General features: G+C 36.3%; 2 protein-coding genes across 2 annotated transcripts in view; both read right to left on the minus strand.

Moving 5' to 3' along the window:
- Positions 1 to 25,470, minus strand: part of LOC134851727 (very long chain fatty acid elongase 4-like) — a 413,303-nt gene that overhangs the window by 318,647 nt on the left and 69,186 nt on the right. The window lies entirely within an intron of this gene.
- Positions 20,563 to 22,780, minus strand: LOC134852048 (galactose-3-O-sulfotransferase 3-like). Its single transcript, XM_063868328.1, has 2 exons — positions 21,379 to 22,780; positions 20,563 to 21,029 (listed from the first exon to the last, which is right to left on the minus strand). The coding sequence occupies exons 1-2, from the start codon at positions 22,505 to 22,507 to the stop codon at positions 20,773 to 20,775; spliced, it is 1,386 nt and encodes a 461-aa protein (XP_063724398.1). The 5' UTR covers positions 22,508 to 22,780; the 3' UTR covers positions 20,563 to 20,772.

Consider the following 25,470-nt stretch of genomic DNA (forward strand, 5'->3'; position numbering starts at 1 on the left):
GCTATATATTTTAAAATCATTTGGTAATTTATCTACTTTCGTTGTTTCACCAATTCAATTTCTGAACTTATTATAGCAATTTTATACAATATTTTTCATATTCAATTTCAATTTTACTCCTGGCAGATTCGACACGAAATCATGATAACTTTTTATTTTATAGCTGCTTTTGAAGCAAATGAAGAAATTGTAGAAAAGTGCCCAAAAATCAACAAGGATAGCCGGTTACTGTGCAAGTAGCGCAGAATGTTCCGACCAGTCCTGAAAAATACAAACAAAAATAATTTTCAAATAGTGTAGTTTTTTAGGCGTGGTCTGATGAAGGAATGTGAGCAAAAAAGTACAGCTTAGGTGTTTTGGTCATTCTTTGTGAAATATGCCGGCTCTTTTCCAGTTCCCCCCCCCACCTTTCAAAATACCGAGTTTTATTCTTCTTTTACGTGTTATTACGGCTAAATGCGTGATGTTACGCTGTAAAGTATGACAAACAAATCTGTTTAGAATTGTCGAATTGTTCACCACGTCAAATTTCATTGCATTGTGGATTATTTTAGCATTTTTTTAAAAAATAAATTAGAGTTTTTGCAAGGGAATGGTTTTGATAATGATTGCTATTGCTTTACGCAGCTTTCTATTTGACTCATTGAGCAGCTTTCTATTTGACTCTTTGAGCATTACAGTTTTATTTCTCCTTCAAAGAGGCCTCAAACACAATGCGTGGAACTGTCAACCTTAAGTTTGATAAAAAATACTCTCTTGTCTTGTGGAAGTTGATTCGAATCTGCCGTCTTGTTTCATAAGGTTGAAAAACTTGAGTCGCGGGGCCGTTGAGTCTTCAAACACTTTAACTGAGCTCATCGATTGAGATTGATTCAAGTTTTTTCTTTTTGCAGAAGTTCTACCATTGATAATTGCCTACATAAGCGCACAATCATCGGCCGAGCATTCGAAATTTTCGCAGGTGACCGATGAGCAATTGAGATATCTGTCTTTTCAACCAACGCACCAATTTCACTAGCTACAATCAACACTTTTTCAATGCTTTGATTGTAGTCTTCAAAATTCCTCTGTCTATTATCACCTGTGCTCTTCACTTTCAGTATTCGAATTATCCGCACATTGTCCCGCCTGTTTTATCCTTCTAGAAGTTCTGCTTCTGACACGCTTTTCAAATTAATTTTTCTCGTCTCCATCTCTTTTGTTTCCATGGTCTCCTTTGATACAGACTCTTTAATTTCCTGCAGTCCTTGATTGATTAATGATTTGAAAATATCTGATAGTGATGCTTCCAATTTGTCAACAACTTTTGGGATTTGCATCTCTGATACTTTCTCTATGGTCGATTCTATTGTCTCATTTAGGATGTTGTTTGTTTCTGATACCGATTGGAAATCTGGGCTGAAAGAGACACACATTCGTTTCGAAGAAGGTTTAGGGATCGACGTCTGGTCTCGAAAACGTAGCTTGGAATAGAATTGGTCGATTCTTAGACGCTCAACTCTTCTGTTCTCAACTTTTCTCTTGAAACTCCATTGGTCAGGTCAGTCTTTTCCATTTTACGTCTCTATTTAATTTGTTTACCACAGCAATTAGGCTAACGCATTTTTTTCAAAAAGGGCCCAAAAACGGCTTTTTTCACCTGTTTTTACAAACTTTGTGGTCTTAATAATATTCTGGCTGCAATCGGAAAAATCAATTTGGTCGACCAAAGTTTTGAAAATCAACCCCCCTCCCCCCGAAAAAAATCCAAGGTCCTCCCCTGAGACCAAGTATAATAGAAGCCGCAGGTAGGGGGAGGAAAAGGAGCCTTGGGAAAAAGTTACAAAATTCATTGAAACGTGTCAGTGTGAACAGGTGAACAAATTTTCACAACCGTTCTGTCATGCAAAACGCCGTGTGAACAATTTTTGAATAGCTTTATTTTGAAATTTTACCAGGGGGTGGGAAACTGTAAAAGAGCCCAGTTTTTTTTTTTTACTAAAAAAGCTACTGTTGGCATTGTCCGATCGTTATGAAAACTGAAATGCGGACTAAGTAGGCTGTGCAAAACATATTTGGTCTCCATAATTAACCTTGTAAAACCACTATTTACATCATAAAATTGATAGTTGTGTGAGGTGGGGGTAAAGGAAAAAGAGCCGAGCCTTGTCATGGCTTATTTAAACCGCATGTCAGTTTCATAACAGTCGGAACAATAACAATGCGATGCCAAAAAGATTTTTGCAGTTGGTGGGTGAGGAGGATGAGAGCCGGAAAATGTTTTCCTTCTATTTAATTTCTCAACTCATGGCTAGTAACATCACGTGCATAAATAATCAATAACCAATAGTCTATTCTATTCGGCCAAGTTACCAAGTTGCAAATATCAAAAGACCAAATAGAAACCAAACGGCTCGCCGAATGGATTGAAACTATTCAATGATCGATGATTAAATTAAACTAAGACGTTGGATTAAATTGACTGGGGTTCTTTTTGAAAACTAAGCAGCGTGTTTTCTTTTTAACAAAGTTTCTGATCGTTTTTACAAAAGTAAAAAACCAACGAACCGACGAAAACAAAAAATGTCTCAACTTTCTTCGGAAAGTCTCATTTTTTTTCGGACCGCAAGCCTAGTAGAAAAAAATTTGAGCCCACCATAACATGATTTTTGTACCAAACGATAATTTGCTAAAGGGGTTTATAGTGAGACAGAATCAGTTTATGATTTTATTCGATAAGTGAAACAAAAAAAGTATGGCTCTTTTCCACTTTCCACCACATTTGAACTTCATTTTTGAATAAGTTTTCTTACATTGTCATGAAATTTTGCATAGTGAACAACTTAACTTAAAATCGCTTAACGATTTTGAACACATTTAGTCTCTATACCCTACATCGTAGCATCATTATTCAGTCATAATAACATGTAAGCACGTGAAAATGTTAAATGGGGGGAGCTAAAATGGTTTTCGGAAAGAACCGATTCAGAATTGGAGTTATGAGCGATGACGAAGACGCAGCACCGGTCGACCCCCGTCAGTACATTCAACGAGGTAAAGTCGTGGAGCCGAGAAGACGTACTGGAAAACGAAGCAATAAGACGCCGAATAACACGGCCGAACAGCAAAAGTCGCCTCGGCCTCTGAGTAAAAACCGAAACAAGTCGCTGCCGACTCTGAAAGAGGAAAGTGCTTCGGCTTACAGTACTATTCGAGGACTATACCATAAAACAGGTAGAAATTGATTGAAAGAGTTTTGAAATATTCAAACACAGAAGCTTGGCGGTGATCGTTTGAAACGAGATAAAAACAATTGTCAACTCTTTTCGACCCCCATTTTTCAATTTCAGTCTTGAAAAATTACTTTAATGTTGTCATAATGCAGTCTACTGTGGGCAAACTTTTTTCGGCTCTTTTCCACTCGTCCCTCCATTTGTCCCTCGTACTCTACTTGTTAACGTCACGCATTAGGCCATAATCACACGTAAGACAATTTTAAAAATGAAAATTTGATATGTGGGGGGGGGGAGTGGAAAAGAGTTTTTTTCCATGCCCTGCTATGTAAAATCACGCGTTCAACCATAATCACGCGTAAGTGAACTGTAATTTTTAAAATGAAGAAATTGTAGAAAAGTGCCCAAAAATCAACAAGGATAGCCGGTTACTGTGCAAGTAGCACAGAATGTTCCGACCAGTCCTGAAAAAATACAAACAAAAATAATTTTCAAATTAGTGTAGTTTTTTAGGCGTGGTCTGATGAAGGAATGTGAGCAAAAAAGTACAGCTTAGGTGTTTTGGTCATTCTTTGTGAAATATGCCGGCTCTTTTCCAGTTCCCCCCCCCCCCCCCCCACCTTTCAAAATACCGAGTTTTATTCTTCTTTTACGTGTTATTACGGCTAAATGCGTGATGTTACGCTGTAAAGTATGACAAACAAATCTGTTTAGAATTGTCGAATTGTTCACCACGCCAAATTTCATTGCATTGTGGATTATTTTAGCATTTTTTTTAAAATAAATTAGAGTTTTTGCAAGGGAATGGTTTTGATAATGATTGCTATTGCTTTACGCAGCTTTCTATTTGACTCATTGAGCAGCTTTCTATTTGACTCTTTGAGCATTACAGTTTTATTTCTCCTTCAAAGAGGCCTCAAACACAATGCGTGGAACTGTCAACCTTAAGTTTGATAAAAAATACTCTCTTGTCTTGTGGAAGTTGATTCGAATCTGCCGTCTTGTTTCATAAGGTTGAAAAACTTGAGTCGCGGGGCCGTTGAGTCTTCAAACAATTTAACTGAGCTCATCGATTGAGATTGATTCAAGTTTTTTTCTTTTTGCAGAAGTTCTACCATTGATAATTGCCTACATAAGCGCACAATCATCGGCCGAGCATTCGAAATTTTCGCAGGTGACCGATGAGCAATTGAGATATCTGTCTTTTCAACCAACGCACCAATTTCACTAGCTACAATCAACACTTTTTCAATGCTTTGATTGTAGTCTTCAAAATTCCTCTGTCTATTATCACCTGTGCTCTTCACTTTCAGTATTCGAATTATCCGCACATTGTCCCGCCTGTTTTATCCTTCTAGAAGTTCTGCTTCTGACACGCTTTTCAAATTAATTTTTCTCGTCTCCATCTCTTTTGTTTCCATGGTCTCCTTTGATACAGACTCTTTAATTTCCTGCAGTCCTTGATTGATTAATGATTTGAAAATATCTGATAGTGATGCTTCCAATTTGTCAACAACTTTTGGGATTTGCATCTCTGATACTTTCTCTATGGTCGATTCTATTGTCTCATTTAGGATGTTGTTTGTTTCTGATACCGATTGGAAATCTGGGCTGAAAGAGACACACATTCGTTTCGAAGAAGGTTTAGGGATCGACGTCTGGTCTCGAAAACGTAGCTTGGAATAGAATTGGTCGATTCTTAGACGCTCAACTCTTCTGTTCTCAACTTTTCTCTTGAAACTCCATTGGTCAGGTCAGTCTTTTCCATTTTACGTCTCTATTTAATTTGTTTACCACAGCAATTAGGCTAACGCATTTTTTTCAAAAAGGGCCCAAAAACGGCTTTTTTCACCTATTTTTACAAACTTTGTGGTCTTAATAATATTCTGGCTGCAATCGGAAAAATCAATTTGGTCGACCAAAGTTTTGAAAATCAACCCCCCTCCCCCCGAAAAAAATCCAAGGTCCTCCCCTGAGACCAAGTATAATAGAAGCCGCAGGTAGGGGGAGGAAAAGGAGCCTTGGGAAAAAGTTACAAAATTCATTGAAACGTGTCAGTGTGAACAGGTGAACAAATTTTCACAACCGTTCTGTCATGCAAAACGCCGTGTGAACAATTTTTGAATAGCTTTATTTTGAAATTTTACCAGGGGGTGGGAAACTGTAAAAGAGCCCAGTTTTTTTTTTTTACTAAAAAAGCTACTGTTGGCATTGTCCGATCGTTATGAAAACTGAAATGCGGACTAAGTAGGCTGTGCAAAACATATTTGGTCTCCATAATTAACCTTGTAAAACCACTATTTACATCATAAAATTGATAGTTGTGTGAGGTGGGGGTAAAGGAAAAAGAGCCGAGCCTTGTCATGGCTTATTTAAACCGCATGTCAGTTTCATAACAGTCGGAACAATAACAATGCGATGCCAAAAAGATTTTTGCAGTTGGTGGGTGAGGAGGATGAGAGCCGGAAAATGTTTTCCTTCTATTTCATTTCTCAACTCATGGCTAGTAACATCACGTGCATAAATAATCAATAACCAATAGTCTATTCTATTCGGCCAAGTTACCAAGTTGCAAATATCAAAAGACCAAATAGAAACCAAACGGCTCGCCGAATGGATTGAAACTATTCAATGATCGATGATTAAATTAAACTAAGACGTTGGATTAAATTGACTGGGGTTCTTTTTGAAAACTAAGCAGCGTGTTTTCTTTTTAACAAAGTTTCTGATCGTTTTTACAAAAGTAAAAAACCAACGAACCGACGAAAACAAAAAATGTCTCAACTTTCTTCGGAAAGTCTCATTTTTTTTCGGACCGCAAGCCTAGTAGAAAAAAATTTGAGCCCACCATAACATGATTTTTGTACCAAACGATAATTTGCTAAAGGGGTTTATAGTGAGACAGAATCAGTTTATGATTTTATTCGATAAGTGAAACAAAAAAAGTATGGCTCTTTTCCACTTTCCACCACATTTGAACTTCATTTTTGAATAAGTTTTCTTACATTGTCATGAAATTTTGCATAGTGAACAACTTAACTTAAAATCGCTTAACGATTTTGAACACATTTAGTCTCTATACCCTACATCGTAGCATCATTATTCAGTCATAATAACATGTAAGCACGTGAAAATGTTAAATGGGGGGGAGCTAAAATGGTTTTCGGAAAGAACCGATTCAGAATTGGAGTTATGAGCGATGACGAAGACGCAGCACCGGTCGACCCCCGTCAGTACATTCAACGAGGTAAAGTCGTGGAGCCGAGAAGACGTACTGGAAAACGAAGCAATAAGACGCCGAATAACACGGCCGAACAGCAAAAGTCGCCTCGGCCTCTGAGTAAAAACCGAAACAAGTCGCTGCCGACTCTGAAAGAGGAAAGTGCTTCGGCTTACAGTACTATTCGAGGACTATACCATAAAACAGGTAGAAATTGATTGAAAGAGTTTTGAAATATTCAAACACAGAAGCCCGGCGGTGATCGTTTGAAACGAGATAAAAACAATTGTCAACTCTTTTCCACCCCCATTTTTCAATTTCAGTCTTGAAAAATTACTTTAATGTTGTCATAATGCAGTCTACTGTGGGCAAACTTTTTTCGGCTCTTTTCCACTCGTCCCTCCATTTGTCCCTCGTACTCTACTTGTTAACGTCACGCATTAGGCCATAATCACACGTAAGACAATTTTAAAAATGAAAATTTGATTTGTGGGGGGGGGGGGAGTGGAAAAGAGTTTTTTTCCATGCCCTGCTATGTAAAATCACGCGTTCAACCATAATCACGCGTAAGTGAACTGTAATTTTTAAAATGAAGAAATTGTAGAAAAGTGCCCAAAAATCAACAAGGATAGCCGGTTACTGTGCAAGTAGCACAGAATGTTCCGACCAGTCCTGAAAAAATACAAACAAAAATAATTTTCAAATTAGTGTAGTTTTTTAGGCGTGGTCTGATGAAGGAATGTGAGCAAAAAAGTACAGCTTAGGTGTTTTGGTCATTCTTTGTGAAATATGCCGGCTCTTTTCCAGTTCCCCCCCCCACCTTTCAAAATACCGAGTTTTATTCTTCTTTTACGTGTTATTACGGCTAAATGCGTGATGTTACGCTGTAAAGTATGACAAACAAATCTGTTTAGAATTGTCGAATTGTTCACCACGCCAAATTTCATTGCATTGTGGATTATTTTAGCATATTTTTTAAAATAAATTAGAGTTTTTGCAAGGGAATGGTTTTGATAATGATTGCTATTGCTTTACGCAGCTTTCTATTTGACTCATTGAGCAGCTTTCTATTTGACTCTTTGAGCATTACAGTTTTATTTCTCCTTCAAAGAGGCCTCAAACACAATGCGTGGAACTGTCAACCTTAAGTTTGATAAAAAATACTCTCTTGTCTTGTGGAAGTTGATTCGAATCTGCCGTCTTGTTTCATAAGGTTGAAAAACTTGAGTCGCGGGGCCGTTGAGTCTTCAAACACTTTAACTGAGCTCATCGATTGAGATTGATTCAAGTTTTTTTCTTTTTGCAGAAGTTCTACCATTGATAATTGCCTACATAAGCGCACAATCATCGGCCGAGCATTCGAAATTTTCGCAGGTGACCGATGAGCAATTGAGATATCTGTCTTTTCAACCAACGCACCAATTTCACTAGCTACAATCAACACTTTTTCAATGCTTTGATTGTAGTCTTCAAAATTCCTCTGTCTATTATCACCTGTGCTCTTCACTTTCAGTATTCGAATTATCCGCACATTGTCCCGCCTGTTTTATCCTTCTAGAAGTTCTGCTTCTGACACGCTTTTCAAATTAATTTTTCTCGTCTCCATCTCTTTTGTTTCCATGGTCTCCTTTGATACAGACTCTTTAATTTCCTGCAGTCCTTGATTGATTAATGATTTGAAAATATCTGATAGTGATGCTTCCAATTTGTCAACAACTTTTGGGATTTGCATCTCTGATACTTTCTCTATGGTCGATTCTATTGTCTCATTTAGGATGTTGTTTGTTTCTGATACCGATTGGAAATCTGGGCTGAAAGAGACACACATTCGTTTCGAAGAAGGTTTAGGGATCGACGTCTGGTCTCGAAAACGTAGCTTGGAATAGAATTGGTCGATTCTTAGACGCTCAACTCTTCTGTTCTCAACTTTTCTCTTGAAACTCCATTGGTCAGGTCAGTCTTTTCCATTTTACGTCTCTATTTAATTTGTTTACCACAGCAATTAGGCTAACGCATTTTTTTCAAAAAGGGCCCAAAAACGGCTTTTTTCACCTATTTTTACAAACTTTGTGGTCTTAATAATATTCTGGCTGCAATCGGAAAAATCAATTTGGTCGACCAAAGTTTTGAAAATCAACCCCCCTCCCCCCGAAAAAAATCCAAGGTCCTCCCCTGAGACCAAGTATAATAGAAGCCGCAGGTAGGGGGAGGAAAAGGAGCCTTGGGAAAAAGTTACAAAATTCATTGAAACGTGTCAGTGTGAACAGGTGAACAAATTTTCACAACCGTTCTGTCATGCAAAACGCCGTGTGAACAATTTTTGAATAGCTTTATTTTGAAATTTTACCAGGGGGTGGGAAACTGTAAAAGAGCCCAGTTTTTTTTTTTTTACTAAAAAAGCTACTGTTGGCATTGTCCGATCGTTATGAAAACTGAAATGCGGACTAAGTAGGCTGTGCAAAACATATTTGGTCTCCATAATTAACCTTGTAAAACCACTATTTACATCATAAAATTGATAGTTGTGTGAGGTGGGGGTAAAGGAAAAAGAGCCGAGCCTTGTCATGGCTTATTTAAACCGCATGTCAGTTTCATAACAGTCGGAACAATAACAATGCGATGCCAAAAAGATTTTTGCAGTTGGTGGGTGAGGAGGATGAGAGCCGGAAAATGTTTTCCTTCTATTTCATTTCTCAACTCATGGCTAGTAACATCACGTGCATAAATAATCAATAACCAATAGTCTATTCTATTCGGCCAAGTTACCAAGTTGCAAATATCAAAAGACCAAATAGAAACCAAACGGCTCGCCGAATGGATTGAAACTATTCAATGATCGATGATTAAATTAAACTAAGACGTTGGATTAAATTGACTGGGGTTCTTTTTGAAAACTAAGCAGCGTGTTTTCTTTTTAACAAAGTTTCTGATCGTTTTTACAAAAGTAAAAAACCAACGAACCGACGAAAACAAAAAATGTCTCAACTTTCTTCGGAAAGTCTCATTTTTTTTCGGACCGCAAGCCTAGTAGAAAAAAATTTGAGCCCACCATAACATGATTTTTGTACCAAACGATAATTTGCTAAAGGGGTTTATAGTGAGACAGAATCAGTTTATGATTTTATTCGATAAGTGAAACAAAAAAAGTATGGCTCTTTTCCACTTTCCACCACATTTGAACTTCATTTTTGAATAAGTTTTCTTACATTGTCATGAAATTTTGCATAGTGAACAACTTAACTTAAAATCGCTTAACGATTTTGAACACATTTAGTCTCTATACCCTACATCGTAGCATCATTATTCAGTCATAATAACATGTAAGCACGTGAAAATGTTAAATGGGGGGAGCTAAAATGGTTTTCGGAAAGAACCGATTCAGAATTGGAGTTATGAGCGATGACGAAGACGCAGCACCGGTCGACCCCCGTCAGTACATTCAACGAGGTAAAGTCGTGGAGCCGAGAAGACGTACTGGAAAACGAAGCAATAAGACGCCGAATAACACGGCCGAACAGCAAAAGTCGCCTCGGCCTCTGAGTAAAAACCGAAACAAGTCGCTGCCGACTCTGAAAGAGGAAAGTGCTTCGGCTTACAGTACTATTCGAGGACTATACCTTAAAACAGGTAGAAATTGATTGAAAGAGTTTTGAAATATTCAAACACAGAAGCCCGGCGGTGATCGTTTGAAACGAGATAAAAACAATTGTCAACTCTTTTCCACCCCCATTTTTCAATTTCAGTCTTGAAAAATTACTTTAATGTTGTCATAATGCAGTCTACTGTGGGCAAACTTTTTTCGGCTCTTTTCCACTCGTCCCTCCATTTGTCCCTCGTACTCTACTTGTTAACGTCACGCATTAGGCCATAATCACACGTAAGACAATTTTAAAAATGAAAATTTGATTTGTGGGGGGGGGAGTGGAAAAGAGTTTTTTTCCATGCCCTGCTATGTAAAATCACGCGTTCAACCATAATCACGCGTAAGTGAACTGTAATTTTTAAAATGAAGAAATTGTAGAAAAGTGCCCAAAAATCAACAAGGATAGCCGGTTACTGTGCAAGTAGCACAGAATGTTCCGACCAGTCCTGAAAAAATACAAACAAAAATAATTTTCAAATTAGTGTAGTTTTTTAGGCGTGGTCTGATGAAGGAATGTGAGCAAAAAAGTACAGCTTAGGTGTTTTGGTCATTCTTTGTGAAATATGCCGGCTCTTTTCCAGTCCCCCCCCCACCTTTCAAAATACCGAGTTTTATATTTCTTTTACGTGTTATTACGGCTAAATGCGTGATGTTACGCTGTAAAGTATGACGAACAAATCTGTTCAGAATTGTCGAATTGTTCACCACGCCAAATTTCATTGCATTGTGACAACGTTAAATTGATTTTTCAAAATTAAATTTGAAGGGGGGGGAAACTGGAAAAGAGCCAATATGCAAAACGGAAAACAATTTTCAAAGACAAATAAAAAAACAAGTAAATCAAAAAAAAAATAATATATTTTTTCTAATTTTAAAAAAATTTTCCCCATTGTTTGAAGTTTTTGATTCCTAAAATGAAGCTAAAAACTCCAAAAATTAACTTCATATGAGTAAAGGTAAATTTTCAAGGCTTGAATTAAGCATGGATAAGCTAATGCAAGCCTGCTTACTCGCTCGAAAATAGACGAAAAATCAAAAATTTCGAACCAGTTTTTCTCGACACAGCGAAAAAATTTTACAATTTTTTAATGTCGTTCGAATCACGACTGAGTGGGATTTAATATGATAAATTTTTCTACCCAGTCCGATAATTATTTGTGGTAAACAAAAAGAAAAAACTAAAACACACCGGAATACAAAATTCCTCCCCATTTTCAATAATCGGAATAATTATTGATTTTTAAACCTTAAACATTTTTCAATTTTGTATTTAACCAGAAATTTTATCCTACTCTTAAGTGTAAATTGAGCCAAAACTCCCTAATACTCATTTTTCTGAACTTGCAACAAAAAAACACCATAAAACGAAAAAGTTTTTTTTCCACTTCTATCTAACATTTCAAAATTTCCATTTTCTCAGCTGTCTTACACTTTATTGGCTGAATGCGTGATGTTACGATGTAAGGTTTGAAGAACAAATGTGTTCACGTAGTTTATTTTGATCGAGATGAAAAACTCCTTAGATGATGACAAGTTAAAAACAGTAGCAAAACTGAAATTCAAATGTGTGCTTGGGGGGAGGGGGTGGAAAAGATCCAACGAAAACTCTCACATTGGCTCTTGTGACCCCCCTTGCGCTCTTTTCCGGTTTTTATTTGTCTCTCGTTTTAGTTAATTACACTGAGGTTGATTGAAGGAATGTGAGCAAAAAAGTACAGCTTAGGTGTTTTGGTCATTCTTTGTGAAATATGCCGGCTCTTTTCCAGTTCCCCCCCCACCTTTCAAAATACCGAGTTTTATATTTCTTTTACGTGTTATTACGGCTAAATGCGTGATGTTACGCTGTTAAGTATGACGAACAAATCTGTTCAAAATTGTCGAATTGTTCACCATTCGAATTTCATTGTTCATTGTCGAATTTCATTGCAATGTGACAATGTTAAATTTAAATTTGAAGGGGGGGGGGGACTGGAAAAGAGCCAATATGCAAAACGGAAAACAATTTTCAAAGACAAATAAAAAAACAAGTAAATAAAAAAAAAACAATATTTTTTTCCTAATTTTAAAAAAAATTTCCCCATTGTTTGAAGTTTTTGATTCCTAAAATGAAGCTAAAAACTCCAAAAATTAACTTCATATGAGTAAAAGTAAATTTTCAAGGCTTGAATTAAGCATGGATAAGCTAATGCAAGCCTGCTTACTCGCTCGAAAATAGACGAAAAGTCAAAAATTTCGAACCAGTTTTTCTCGACACAGGGAAAAAATTTTAAAATTTTTTAATGTCGTTCGAATCACGACTGAATGGGATTTAATATGATAAATTTTTCTACCCAGTCCGATAATTATTTGTGGTAAAGAAAAAGAAAAAACTAAAACACCGGAATACAAAATTCCTCCCCATTTTCAATAATCGGAATAATTATTGATTTTTAAGGCTTAAACATTTTTCAATTTTGTATTTAACCAGAAATTTTATCCTACTCTTAAGTGTAAATTGAGCCAAAACTCCCTAAAACTCATTTTTCTCAACTTGCAACAAAATAACACCATAAAACGAAAAAGTTTTTTTTCCACTTCTATCTAACATTTCAAAATTTCTATTTTCTCAGCTGTCTTAGACTTTATTGGCTGAATGCGTGATGTTACGATGTAAGGTTTGAAGAACAAATGTGTTCACGTAGTTTACTTTGATCGAGATGAAAAACTCCTTAGATGATGACAAGTAAAAACAGTAGCAAAACTGAAATTCAAATGTGTGCTTGGGGGGAGGGGGTGGAAAAGATCCAACGAAAACTCTCACATTGGCTCTTGTGACCCCCCTTGCGCTCTTTTCCGGTTTTTATTTGTCTCTCGTTTTAAATAATTACACTGAGGTTGATTGAAAAAAATATGTTCCTTTGGAAATCTAGGTTTTTCTCCACCCCACCTCTGTTTTAAATTTTTAGTTGTTTTACACGTTATTATGGCTAAATGTGCGATGTTACTATTTAGCGAATGAGAAAAAAAAACTTGTTCAGAAAAGTTCGTTTGTTTGCCATGCCGTTTTTTCGCAAAACGGATTTGTGAAAACTTTTTCGAAAAATAATGAAGGAGAGGGGCGTTACAGGAAAATGGAAAAGAACTGAAGTTTGAGTGAAAATTTTTTGCAGAAACTTGGGCTCTTTTTTAGCCATCATCTTTGATTTTTTCAGGAAACCATTTGTTTAATTTACAAAAAGCTATTTGAAATCTATCTAAACTTTTCAATTGTCAGAAGTCACTCAAAATAAAATTTTGCAAGAGTTTCAGGAGTAAATTTTGATTCCGAAAAGCAATGAGAAAGAATCGAGTTTTCATTTTAAAACCTAATATAACGTTGTTATTTGTCTTAATGCAAAGAAATTATGAGAGGCGACAAATAACCATACTGTAAAAAACTACTTTTTTTGACAAAGAAAACATAAATATCACGACGCATCTATTCTTTTCCACTACCACTACCCCAAACACTGCTGAGTTTTCAGGAGTTAAAAAAAGCTCTTTTCCAGTTTCCCTCCATTCAAAATATCGAGTTTTATGTTTGTTTTACGTGTTATTACTGCTAAATATGATGTTACGCTGTAGAATATGAAGAACAAATCTGTTCACAGTTGTCGATTTGTTCAACAGGCCAAAGTTCATTGCATTATGACAACGTTTAATAAACTTTTCAAAATTGATTTTCAAAGGGGGGGGGACCTGGAAAAGAGCCAAACAACTCATTAACTTTGTCATAATGCAATGAAGTTTTGCTGTTTACTAACAACTTAACTATTCTGTTGTCATTTGTTTGTCATCCTTTACTACAAAAACTGCTCTTCAAATACCCTTAATGGATTTCCATCGATAAAAATTGAAAACTTTTGAATTTTTTTGTCAGTGTCTATAAAAGTGAAAATTAATGGATTCAAATCGAACTCAAAATGGATAATTTTGCTATTATATAAACATAAAGCATTAAAAACCATTGTAAATCAATTATAATTGATTTTTTTCATTTTTTAGATGCGCATAATAGCAAGTAATACTATACTGAAGAAGGTTTGAAAATATAAGGGAGGGGAACGGAGTGTAAAGAACCCACGAACTTAGCCATAAGCCCTGAAAACCTAAATTGTGGCATTTTTTTTCGCTTCACCTGCAAATTTTTACATTTTTTACATGTTTCTTTAGCTCACATGGTCCATTGTTACAGAAATTGTTGCGATTGATACAGAAATTGGCCTGTAAACTAATCAAGCCATGGCAAAATATTTGGTTTTCATACCTTACAAAACACCTTGTTACACAAAAAATTGACGTTTGTTTGTAGTGGAGAAGAAAAAGGATCAATGAGTCAAACGCTTGAGCAGGGGCGGAAGGATTTTCTCTAAAGAGCAGTTTTTCAAACTGGGCTAAAAATTCGGACCAGTAAAGGCTTTTTTGGCAAATTTTGGGACAAGTTGATGTTCTTGCGTTTTTCTGTCGAATCCCTGAGAAGAGGGCATCCACTAACCCCCCCCCCCCCCCCTTAAATCTAATTCTGCGTTTGAGAAAGAAAAATTCTAAAAACTTTTCTTCCGTTATTGACTATTAGGTGAGCCCCCCTCTGTGGAAAACCAAGCTGCCCCCGGTCCCTCTCAGAGGGTGAATGAGCCAGACGAGAGCCGAGACGATGATAGTCCCTTTGCGGAGAGCGACGAAGAGGGAGGGGCGGAGGAGCTACCTAGAGCAGCATCCCAATTGGAGAAAAAGTATTACTACATGTACACAAAGAGAACTAGGTTTTTACTGTTCAAATTCTGAAAAGTATGCTCAGATAACAACTAAAAGGCGGTTTTTAAATTGCACATAGTTTTTATTTGTTTTATTCTTGTCGCTTGTTTTGAGATGATGATTGATTGAGGTGGTAAGGGCGGAAAAGATTTTAAAGCTTTTTTGCTTTTTATTTCTCAGCCTTTTGTTTTTATGTCCCACCAATTGGTATTATGAAAATGTACGGGATTGCAGTTTTTTTTTTAAATTTTTTTAAAACATTTTTTGAAAGTTCTTTGTGAAATTTATTGAGACGCTTTGCGCAGTTTGCTATGGAAATACCGCCCACTCCTCTTGGTGCCTGCATAATTTCCACGTTTATTTTTACCTTACCCTATTGTCTACAGCCTTCGAAGTAGTCTATGAGTGAAATGTTTGACCCATATTTCAGTTTTTTCAACTGTCGGGAAAAACCCTGCCAAATCTGAGATTTTGGGTTCAAAAGGCATTACGATGCCAAACTATGCACTGAATAGGCGCACAGTTTTGTGTCTGTATGTTTCTGGAAATAGGTCTTTAACATGATCTCAAATGTAAGAGGACTTACAAAATTGCCGTGGGTTTCGCGTACAAATACTTGTAACGTAAATTTTGCCGGCATATTTGTGGATTCTGGCAAGCGAATATAACTAGTTGTTCTGGATTCCACAAAATGTAAGCGCAATCCGCTTAATTTGTAAGCAGAATCCGCAAGTGTAAGCGGACTCCGCAAACTGTAAGTGGGTTCCGATTTTCGTTTTTTACTTAACTTACATATGATTTAAAAAAAACTTCGTTTTATTGTTTTACATTTGTTTTTTCATGTTAATATTGCTCCACAGACCTTAAATGGCTGAAGGAAAATTCAGGGCTTTGCCTTGATAGAAGCAGCCAGTCTTGTTACATACATAGATTCAAAAATTTTCAGACTTCTCGAAGCTTTTCCGAAATAAGTTTTTTTTTTCATTTTTCAGATTTAGTTACTGAATCTTCAGTTTAATGCGAGATTGTGCAGTTTGTCGCTGGACTTTGCACTCAGTTTTTCTCTAACTTCTGCGATTTGTTTTGAACATGCGTAGAAGTTTTTGAACATGAAATGTGCAAAAAAAACAGGGCAAAGCATGTCTAGAATAACTAGTTAAGAAGACTAGTTTTCTAGTTAATAATGACTAGAAACCAAATTTACGGTCTAATCTTTGACGGCTTGATTCTATCAGTTTTTGACTGCAAATTTTAAATTAAATATTTGAAGAATCAGTTGCAATTATTTTGAGCTCAGGGGACAATGCATGTAAAATTTAATTTGCTTCCATTTATGCAAGCACTTGTAGCAAAATTTTGAACTACATTTTTTTCGGTAAATTTACCTTGATGCACTACTAAATCATCCTAAAAACAAGATTTTGTGATCCGTTTTTTAGCTGATCAATTTGGCCTCATAATAAAACTCTAAGCGTTGGAAAAAAATTGTTGTTTGCCGGCATATTTGTGGATTCTGGCAAGCGAATATAACTAGTTGTTCTGGATTCCACAAAATGTAAGCGCAATCCGCTTAATTTGTAAGCAGAATCCGCAAGTGTAAGCGGACTCCGCAAACTGTAAGTGGGTTCCGATTTTTGTTTTTTACTTAACTTACATATGATTTAAAAAAAACTTCGTTTTATTGTTTTACATTTGTTTTTTCATGTTATTATTGCTCCACAGACCTTAAAAGGCTGAAGGAAAATTCAGGGCTTTGCCTTGATAGAAGCAGCCAGTCTTGTTACATACATAGATTCAAAAAATTTCAGACTTCTCGAAGCTTTTCCGAAATAAGTTTTTTTTTTCATTTTTCAGATTTAGTTACTGAATCTTCAGTTTAATGCGGGATTGTGCAGTTTGTCGCTGGACTTTGCACTCAGTTTTTCTCTAACTTCTGCGATTTGTTTTGAACATGCGTAGAAGTTTTTGAACATGGAATGTGCAAAAAAAACAGGGCAAAGCATGTCTAGAATAACTAGTTAAGAAGACTAGTTTTCTAGTTAATAATGACTAGAAACCAAATTTACGGTCTAATCTTTGACGGCTTGATTCTATCAGTTTTTGACTGCAAATTTTAAATTAAATATTTGAAGAATCAGTTGCAATTATTTTGAGCTCAGTGGACAATGCATGTAAAATTTAATTTGCTTCCATTTATGCAAGCACTTGTAGCAAAATTTTGAACTACATTTTTTTCGGTAAATTTACCTTGATGCACTACTAAATCATCCTAAGAACAAGATTTTGTGATAAGTTTTTTTTTCATTTTTCAGATTTAGTTACTGAATCTTCAGTTTAATGCGGGATTGTGCAGTTTGTCGCTGGACTTTGCACTCAGTTTTTCTCTAACTTCTGCGATTTGTTTTGAACATGCGTAGAAGTTTTTGAACATGGAATGTGCAAAAAAAACAGGGCAAAGCATGTCTAGAATAACTAGTTAAGAAGACTAGTTTTCTAGTTAATAATGACTAGAAACCAAATTTACGGTCTAATCTTTGACGGCTTGATTCTATCAGTTTTTGACTGCAAATTTTAAATTAAATATTTGAAGAATCAGTTGCAATTATTTTGAGCTCAGTGGACAATGCATGTAAAATTTAATTTGCTTCCATTTATGCAAGCACTTGTAGCAAAATTTTGAACTACATTTTTTTCGGTAAATTTACCTTGATGCACTACTAAATCATCCTAAGAACAAGATTTTGTGATCCGTTTTTTAGCTGATCAATTTGGCCTCATAATAAAACTCTAAGCGTTGGAAAAAAATTGTTGTTTGAAGGCAGATTTTAAAAGTCTTTTTAGGCCAATGTTTCGATTTTTAGTTTAATTGAAGCAAATTGAAAAAAAAATAGTTTTCAGCTTTTTTATTATCCTATTCAACAGTAACTGTAGTCAAACAAAGCTCGTGTAAAGTTCTAGGAAACACTGTTTTTATCTGCTTGAACCACACGCAAAACGCGGCTCAAATTGGAAGAAAAAATTTTAAAAAGAAAATTGGTTCAAAAATGTGGTGGAACTTTGTGCATCTTGCAGCAGGCGGCGTTTTTGTAAAAAATTGTGTTTGTTTTTACTGATTGCAACATAAATTTTTAGTTAATTTTTTTTTATCATATTCAGGTCAGTGACCCGGCCTTCGGATTGCGTGACACCTCTTCTGCACGAAGACTACGATGACCAGACTCGATCCAGTAATGGTGAAATAGGAGGAAGAGTGGCTGGAGTTCAGACTGAAGACCCCAGAGAACACGATATCAGCTTATCAGCTTCGGATCTGACGGGAACAAGTCGTTAGTTGTTAAAACTATTATAAGAATTGATAGAATGATGCTAGGCTAAGATTCTAGAGTGGGCTAAAATAGTGGGAAGGCCCACTATTTTTAACGCTGCACTAGTCATAGACTAGACCCATCAAAAAATCTCTTTTTTTTCATGTGGGGTGGGGGGTGATGGTGGGGGGGGGGGGGTGGGTGCGGAGTGATGAAATTCCTGCGCATGCTTCCAGCTATTTTAGCTGTAAAATATAAGACTGAAAGGGAAGATTTAATTGATAATCATACATTCTCTACACTAATCAACTGTAATAATTAGAATTGCATGTTGATGAGCATTGAAATTTTTTATATATATTCTGAATTCTGATCCTCAAGAGCAATTCAGTTGCTGGCAATTTTGGGATTGTTAAGTCAGTTTCTTGCATTTTTTTCCTTGAAACTAATGAGCTAATGAACGCCTCACTAAAATTTAAATTTCTGGAAAGAGTTGAAAAGAGATAAACTTCTGAACAATTTCAGCGCTCATTCAGTAGCATACTTCAATTGAAACTAGTTTGCATTTTGAATAGATGATAGTTCTTCTTTCTTGAGTTATAGTAATTAAAAAACGGTGTTTTAGGAGATCTTCGACAAACAACAACTCTGGAAAACTATCCTCAATTGTCAACAGCAAAGAAGGCAGCTCAATCAACCCAAATGTCACAGCTATGCACTCTATAACCGACGGGGAATACTCACACGACAAGCAAATTTCACCTTCGCCTTCGCCTTTTGCTAGTGAGTTATCTGAACATAACAACTTACGCGACAGCGGAATAATGCCTCACTTGCCTTCAAACGTACCCGTAGTTACATCATACGACCCTTCGGCTAACAGAACCGACCGAGACAGTATGCAGAATGAAAACATACGAGATAGTGCAATCATGCCTCAGTTACCTTCTAACGTGCCGATGGTTAATTCGTTCGACACCTCAATTGGCCGAGTAGGACGCGATAGTTACAGGACAACAGGTCGCGAGAGTTTACAAATGTCGAGAAATGCAGTTATGGCCCAGAACTCGGTCGTCGGGGAAATAGAAGAAATCGGCGAGTCGCAAAATGGAGAGAGCATGGCGACTAACGTTTCAAAGTCAAAAGAAGCCGCGGGATCAAACGTAACCCTAGCGCCTTCGAAAGATTTCCAAACTTCCGAAGCTCTTCTAAACGCAAGTCTAATCAGCAAAGGTGGTCGTTCCGTTGTTAGCTCTAATCAAGTTACTCCAAATTTGACAAAAACGAGCTCAAACCAAGCCGCCGCCGCGACTTCAAAGCCTAATATGGGTTCGGGTTCCAGTGGTCACGAAGCCGACGACAAATTCTCCGAACGAAGAAATGATAAGCTTTCTGAATTTTCTGTAGATTCAAACCGTAACTGGACGCCGAAGTTCTCGATTGACGAACGAGAGCCGAACGTAGTCGGGGCAAAAGGTACTGCTTATCTTTCTCAGAGGGCGCAGCCAACCCGAGACGAAAGCCGAGGTCGCGGTAAGCGAAAAGAGTCGGCTGCACGACAAAGTACAACTTTTACAACTGTCATGGGAAATGTGGAAGGACGCGAAGTCTCAGAGCCGGTATCCATCGCCATGATCATGGAACCAGACTTAGCTCAAGACCAGCAATTAGCCCCGGTTATGTCCCTCGAATTAGACAAAAGCAGTCCTGTTGAAGCGAATATTGTTCACACAATATCACCTATTCCATCATCATCTTCGGCTATAAAGCTTGATGACAAAAAGATCAGTTTGCCTGCTGATAATTCCAAAAAAGATGATGTTCCGACAAAAAACAACTTAAATACAGGGCCGAGTACAAGTTTAGGCAATCCACAGCACTTTTCGCTCCAAACTGGTTCAAGTGCGGATCAAAGTTTGGGCGCCGATAATTTGAAAGAAGATTCAAATGTTTCAAAACCAAAAAAACTCAGGAAAAAAGGCACAAAAAATTACCATCGAGGTTCTAAAACATGGACAAGCGACGGAAGTTCTGACACGCCACAAACACAACATACAGATGACAGTGATTGTCACTTAGTCGGGAGTGATCAAGTTTTGGGTTCCGACTTTTCGTGTGCGGCTACCAACGAGACCCCCATTGAACCCTCGACTGCTAATCGAACAGGCGACTTTTGCTCACCCAAGTACCACGACAACCTTCCTGCGTTTTCATTCGCGACCGACATCAATAATGATATGAGGAATATTCATAACTTGGACACGGAGTTTTCAAGGTCAGTTGAGGTTTATCAGGAGCATAATGGAATGGGACCCCTGCATGATATGATGAACTCGAGTCAGTTCCGAATGGGCGTTGCGATCACGTGCGCTGTAACTGGTGCTGTTATACTGTACTGTCTTATAGTGAGAAGAAGAGAAAGATGAAAATATTAAAACAATTCAAGTTTTGCTTCGAGGATATTTGTTGTTCAGCTATGACACCGACAGAGAAATTTTTTGAAGATGTGAACAAAAACTTGCAGGAAAATAACATTTGAAAAGTTGGAACGTTTTTTTAGAATTTAATATTAATGCCAGCTGCAAATGATAACTACAGTTGTTGTAGCAAATGTGCATGTTAATTTTCCTCAACTACAGGGAGCACTTTTCTTGCTTTCTTTAGAGTCAGTTTCTTGTCGGGTTTCTGAAACTCCTCCATGAAATCTTCTTTCGTCCATTCAAATTCTTCTTTTTCTCGTTTAGTTTCGTTGTGCTTCATCTGGAGTTTTAGAATGTGGTAGTTGAAGTTGATATTCATTCTGTTGCAGAGATCTTTGTCAATAATGAACTCGTCGCTAAACGGCGTCGCCGAAATCTTCACAGGTTTATTTAGACCTAGAGGAAAAGGTTTTGAATTTAGTTTTGAAACAAAACAAAAGACCGGAAACAAAATGGGCTACTTTTTTTTTAAGATTGAACGGGTTCAAAACTGATTTCGGAAACGCAATGGTTTGCAATTCTCTAGTTGTTTTGCTTTTTCGAAAACGATCTGCTCAAGAACGTCTTTGATAAATCTAACCTGTTAATAATTTGGAAAATTAATCATCAAACTGCGAGATCTTTCTTGTTTTTTCAAGGTTTTTCAGAAGTATTAAAATTAGCTTTTCCCGAAAAAAAAAGAAAAAACTTATCAAATTTAACCTATCTCAATATCTCAAATCAATTTTGTCAACACTGCTCTTACCTTTCGGCTTTTTGCAGTAGTTCAGCACTATCTCTCGAATCCTCTTATACGTTTTCACTTCTTCGTAAAAATAAGACTGCACTGCGACTCGTTTCCAGAAAACTTTCAGAAGAGTCTCGTAGAACACATAATCTTCTGAGCTCCATTTTCTGTACAGCTTTTCACGTTGTTTTTGCATATCTTCACTCGATTTATCAAGCACTAAGTTTTTATATTGCGACTTGTTTTTCGACATGAACAAAACATCACGCATTGTCCAGCAAAGTTTTCTCTTCAACAAAATCAGACTTTCATCCAAAAAATCAGCAACCAAAATAAGAGAGAACTTTTTTCTAATGAACTGAATAAAATCTTCGAGTGGTTTCTTCATCTCTTTTGTGTATCCAAAGTCCAAAAGCATTGGGTTTTGAAACATAATGTTTTGAGGCGCAAAATACTCGTAATACACTTGCGGATTTTGAAGAAAATCGTCAAAAACTGTTTCGTTTTTAGAGTGGAAGTCTTTTACAATTCTTGTTCCGATACGGAAATAATTAAACACAGATATAAATTGATCAAGCGGGTTTCTAATGATGCCAATTAAGTGACGGTCGGGTTCTAAAAGTTCGTCCCAAAGATTAGGCGAATACATATGGTGCAAGGCTTGCATGTCATAACGTTTCGATTTTTTTAGCGAGGGTAGAAAGAAATCTCGACCTATAGGTCTCGGCCAGCCTATATTCCAGCTTTCTATTTGGGCTGGTAAAATAACTTGTAAATTCTGCTCGTCTGCAATTCGTAAAAACAATCCAGCGACTGTATCGCTGGCGCATTTGTGCGTTTTGACGAACCCGATGTGATAGTGCGGCTCTGAAGTGCATTTTTTGAAATCGGCAACTAGCGAGTAATTAATACGACTGTTTTCTAAATTTATAGCGTCTGTAAAACAAGGAATCTTTTTGAGCTCATTTTGAGAAAAAAATTCTCGCTCGTCATTATACACTGAATTCGAATCCAAAGTTAAGACTGTCAGGTAATTTATGAACAAATTGCTGATAACTACTGATAGAAATAGGAAAATAGCGACGGATAATGCGATAAATGCATTAAATTTGCTGTTGCTAGGCTTTACACCTTTGCGCGGGCTCATTAATCTAAGTGAAAAAAAATGTCTTTCAAATTTATTCAAGAGAATTTATTTCCAACAAAAATCAAGTTAAAATTTCAACTCAAACATTTTAAATTAATATTAATATGAAAAAAAAAAATTGTAACAGCAAGATATGAGAGTATTGTATCTGAAAATTGTGTATATGTATATCTAAAATTGCCTTCACAAACTACAAGCTGACACCTTTATATATTAGTAGGAGACCGAAGCTTCACCAAAGTATCAGTTCAGATATAAGCAAATTCTTTCTGAGATTTCGTTGCTTTTTACCACTAATTTGTGTCATTTTTGAAGAGAGTGACAGAATATTTATTCAAAGAATGGTATAATTCATTCAGTCCAACTCCGAACTTTTATCGCTTTTAGACTGAATTTTTAAACCAACTCAAAGATATCAATGTCGCGAGCTCAAACTCAATAATTGTTTCATGAAAATTGGTTGATTTTCATAAAGTTTAGGGGTTTCAAAACTGCCAAACCGTTTTGTGATAATTCAATTCCTGCTTTTGACCAGTTTTTTTTTTCAACGAGTAGCGTAAACGCCCAATTAAGCTGACTCAGAAAAAAAATATTATTTGGAGGCAAATCAACTCTTCCTAAGAACGAATGACTGAATGAGAAGCAAATCACTAGGTTTTTGACTTTTTCTCAAGTAAAGATATTTTTTTAAAACCTTAACTTTCAATTATTTAAATCTCAACTTTTTTTAAATTATCAGAATCAAACGCTGCTTGAATTTCTTAAAAGATTTTTTTCTCGTACCGAACAAACGCTTCTTATATGGAAACTTTATAGAAATAATCAAATCTAAATTTCTGTGTTTTCGTTATAGAAACTATTTATTTTTCATCTGAAATTAGAAATGACAATTTTTTAAGAAAATAACCCAAAATCAGTTTACTGTACATTGGCACCGATATAATTGAGTGTTTTAAATGTTTTCAGTAGACTAAGTCAAAACAAATTTAGTTTTCCTTATATTGTTACAAATATTTTAAATATATTTTTTCCCAATTCTATTTTCCCAATTCTATAAAACTCCCTTTACCCTGTTTCATGTGTTTAAGATAATTAACCCCAGACAAATTCAGACCACTTATACCACCGCTAATTTAACCTTCAAATAGTAGTAGTAGTTTGAATCGATCACTCGCTGGAGGGGGGAGGCTGGTGAGCTGGATACGGAAAAGAGCAGGAGCAATTATAAAATGTTCCTTTTTCTAGAATGTTCCCAAATCTCTAGTAGTATATTAGTATGCAAATAGTACACTTTGATGGGGGGGGGGGTTGTCTTACATGAATGACCATTAGTTATAGATCATAACTGTCGTCATGTCTTATATAACATCCACTAGTAGCCATGTAATATTCTTAATTGTCACCATGTATTGAGTTTCAATTTATAGTCCCCAAGTAATCTGCAATGGTTTCTCACCAAGTAATTTATCAATTTAACTAAAAAGTCAGATTGTAGGAAATTTACAATTGACACTGCAGTTTGGCTTAATTTGAGCTGAGCTATCTGCACTCTTCCAACCTTTCTTTTCTTGCTGACAGACGTTTTAGACACAAAAAAAGAATTAGTACGCAATAATCTATAAATTGAATTGTATTTGAAATTGAACCAAGTTAAGTAAAAATTATTTGATGAGAAAGCATATGCGTCAAGAAACGTTTCAAAACATCATCATTAACGTATACAAAACCCAAAGCATCACCTTTAAAATTTGTACTAAAAACCAAATGTGCAATATAAATACAGAAAGAACCACACATGGTAGACTTAGAGTTTTGCATTGGAACTCCTGTCATTAGTTCTATGACTTGATTCTCGTTTATCCCTTGGTAGATGTTGCTGTGTTTAAAGAAAGGGGGAGACCGAGAGAATCTGCGAAGTATAAAAAAACTTTATCGGGGTCATATCAGAGTCTTGTGTATTTTCTTTCTGTTTTTGTGTATGAAAATGTCAAAACTTGTACCTAACTTATGACTATAAAATTGAAGATACAACAAAATTTTTTGGGGCCTGAATAGAGGAAAACGCACGGCGCCTGACTCTTAGCCGAAAGGCGGCATTTTGCAATCCGTGCGGAAACGGTACTGAAAGGAGGCCCCAGTTGCTGGTATGGTGATATCCCCCTTAGATCGATTTTGAATTTTTACTTTGATAGTAGCCTAACTTCTCGGATTATTGCTATTCAGTTAACAATTGGGTAAAAATGACAATTGCTAAAAGAATGCAGTTTTCAAATTAAATTGAAAGAAGTATAAGAAAGCCATCTTAAATAGTTAGTTAATGGGAAAGCATGTGAGCAAGAAAATGTTTCAAAACATGATCATTAATGAAAACCAAAATCGAAGGCGTCACCATTAAAAATTTTATCATAATTCAAATGTGCAAGCAAATACAAACTGAACCGCACATGGTAGAGTTTGAGTCTTGCATGGGAAAAATTGTCTTCAATTTATTGACCTGATGAAAATTCTCGTTCAACCGTTTATATTGATTGGTGAATCGCCAAAGAGAAGGACCGAGAGGAACAGCAAAATATAAAACATATCTTCTGTTGCATATCACTATCCAATGTGTCACGGGGAATCTGATTTTGAAGTTTTTACAATGATAAAGATATTGCTTGGGATGTGAGATGGAAAACTGTCGGCTGCAAACAGTCCAAGAAACTTATATTTCAGATGTTTACACTTCTGAATGAGATCCTGCAACTGGATTTCATCCATTTTCAGACTTTCGAAACTGAAAAGACGTTCTTTGAAATTCTGCGTCGTTTTTGATAAAAACATTGGATGAAGGTATACCCGAAACAAAAATTTCGATGTTTGCTATCAAAGAGTTCGAGAATTGAGTATCGAGTGAAACCGAGCAGTTAGTAAGTTCTGGATGCAAGAAGTCGTGAGCTGTCTGCCATGTGCTAGTGAGATCA

Source organism: Symsagittifera roscoffensis, chromosome 7, assembly GCF_963678635.1.
Source record: "Symsagittifera roscoffensis chromosome 7, txSymRosc1.1, whole genome shotgun sequence".
Classification (NCBI taxonomy): Eukaryota; Metazoa; Xenacoelomorpha; order Acoela; family Convolutidae; genus Symsagittifera; species Symsagittifera roscoffensis.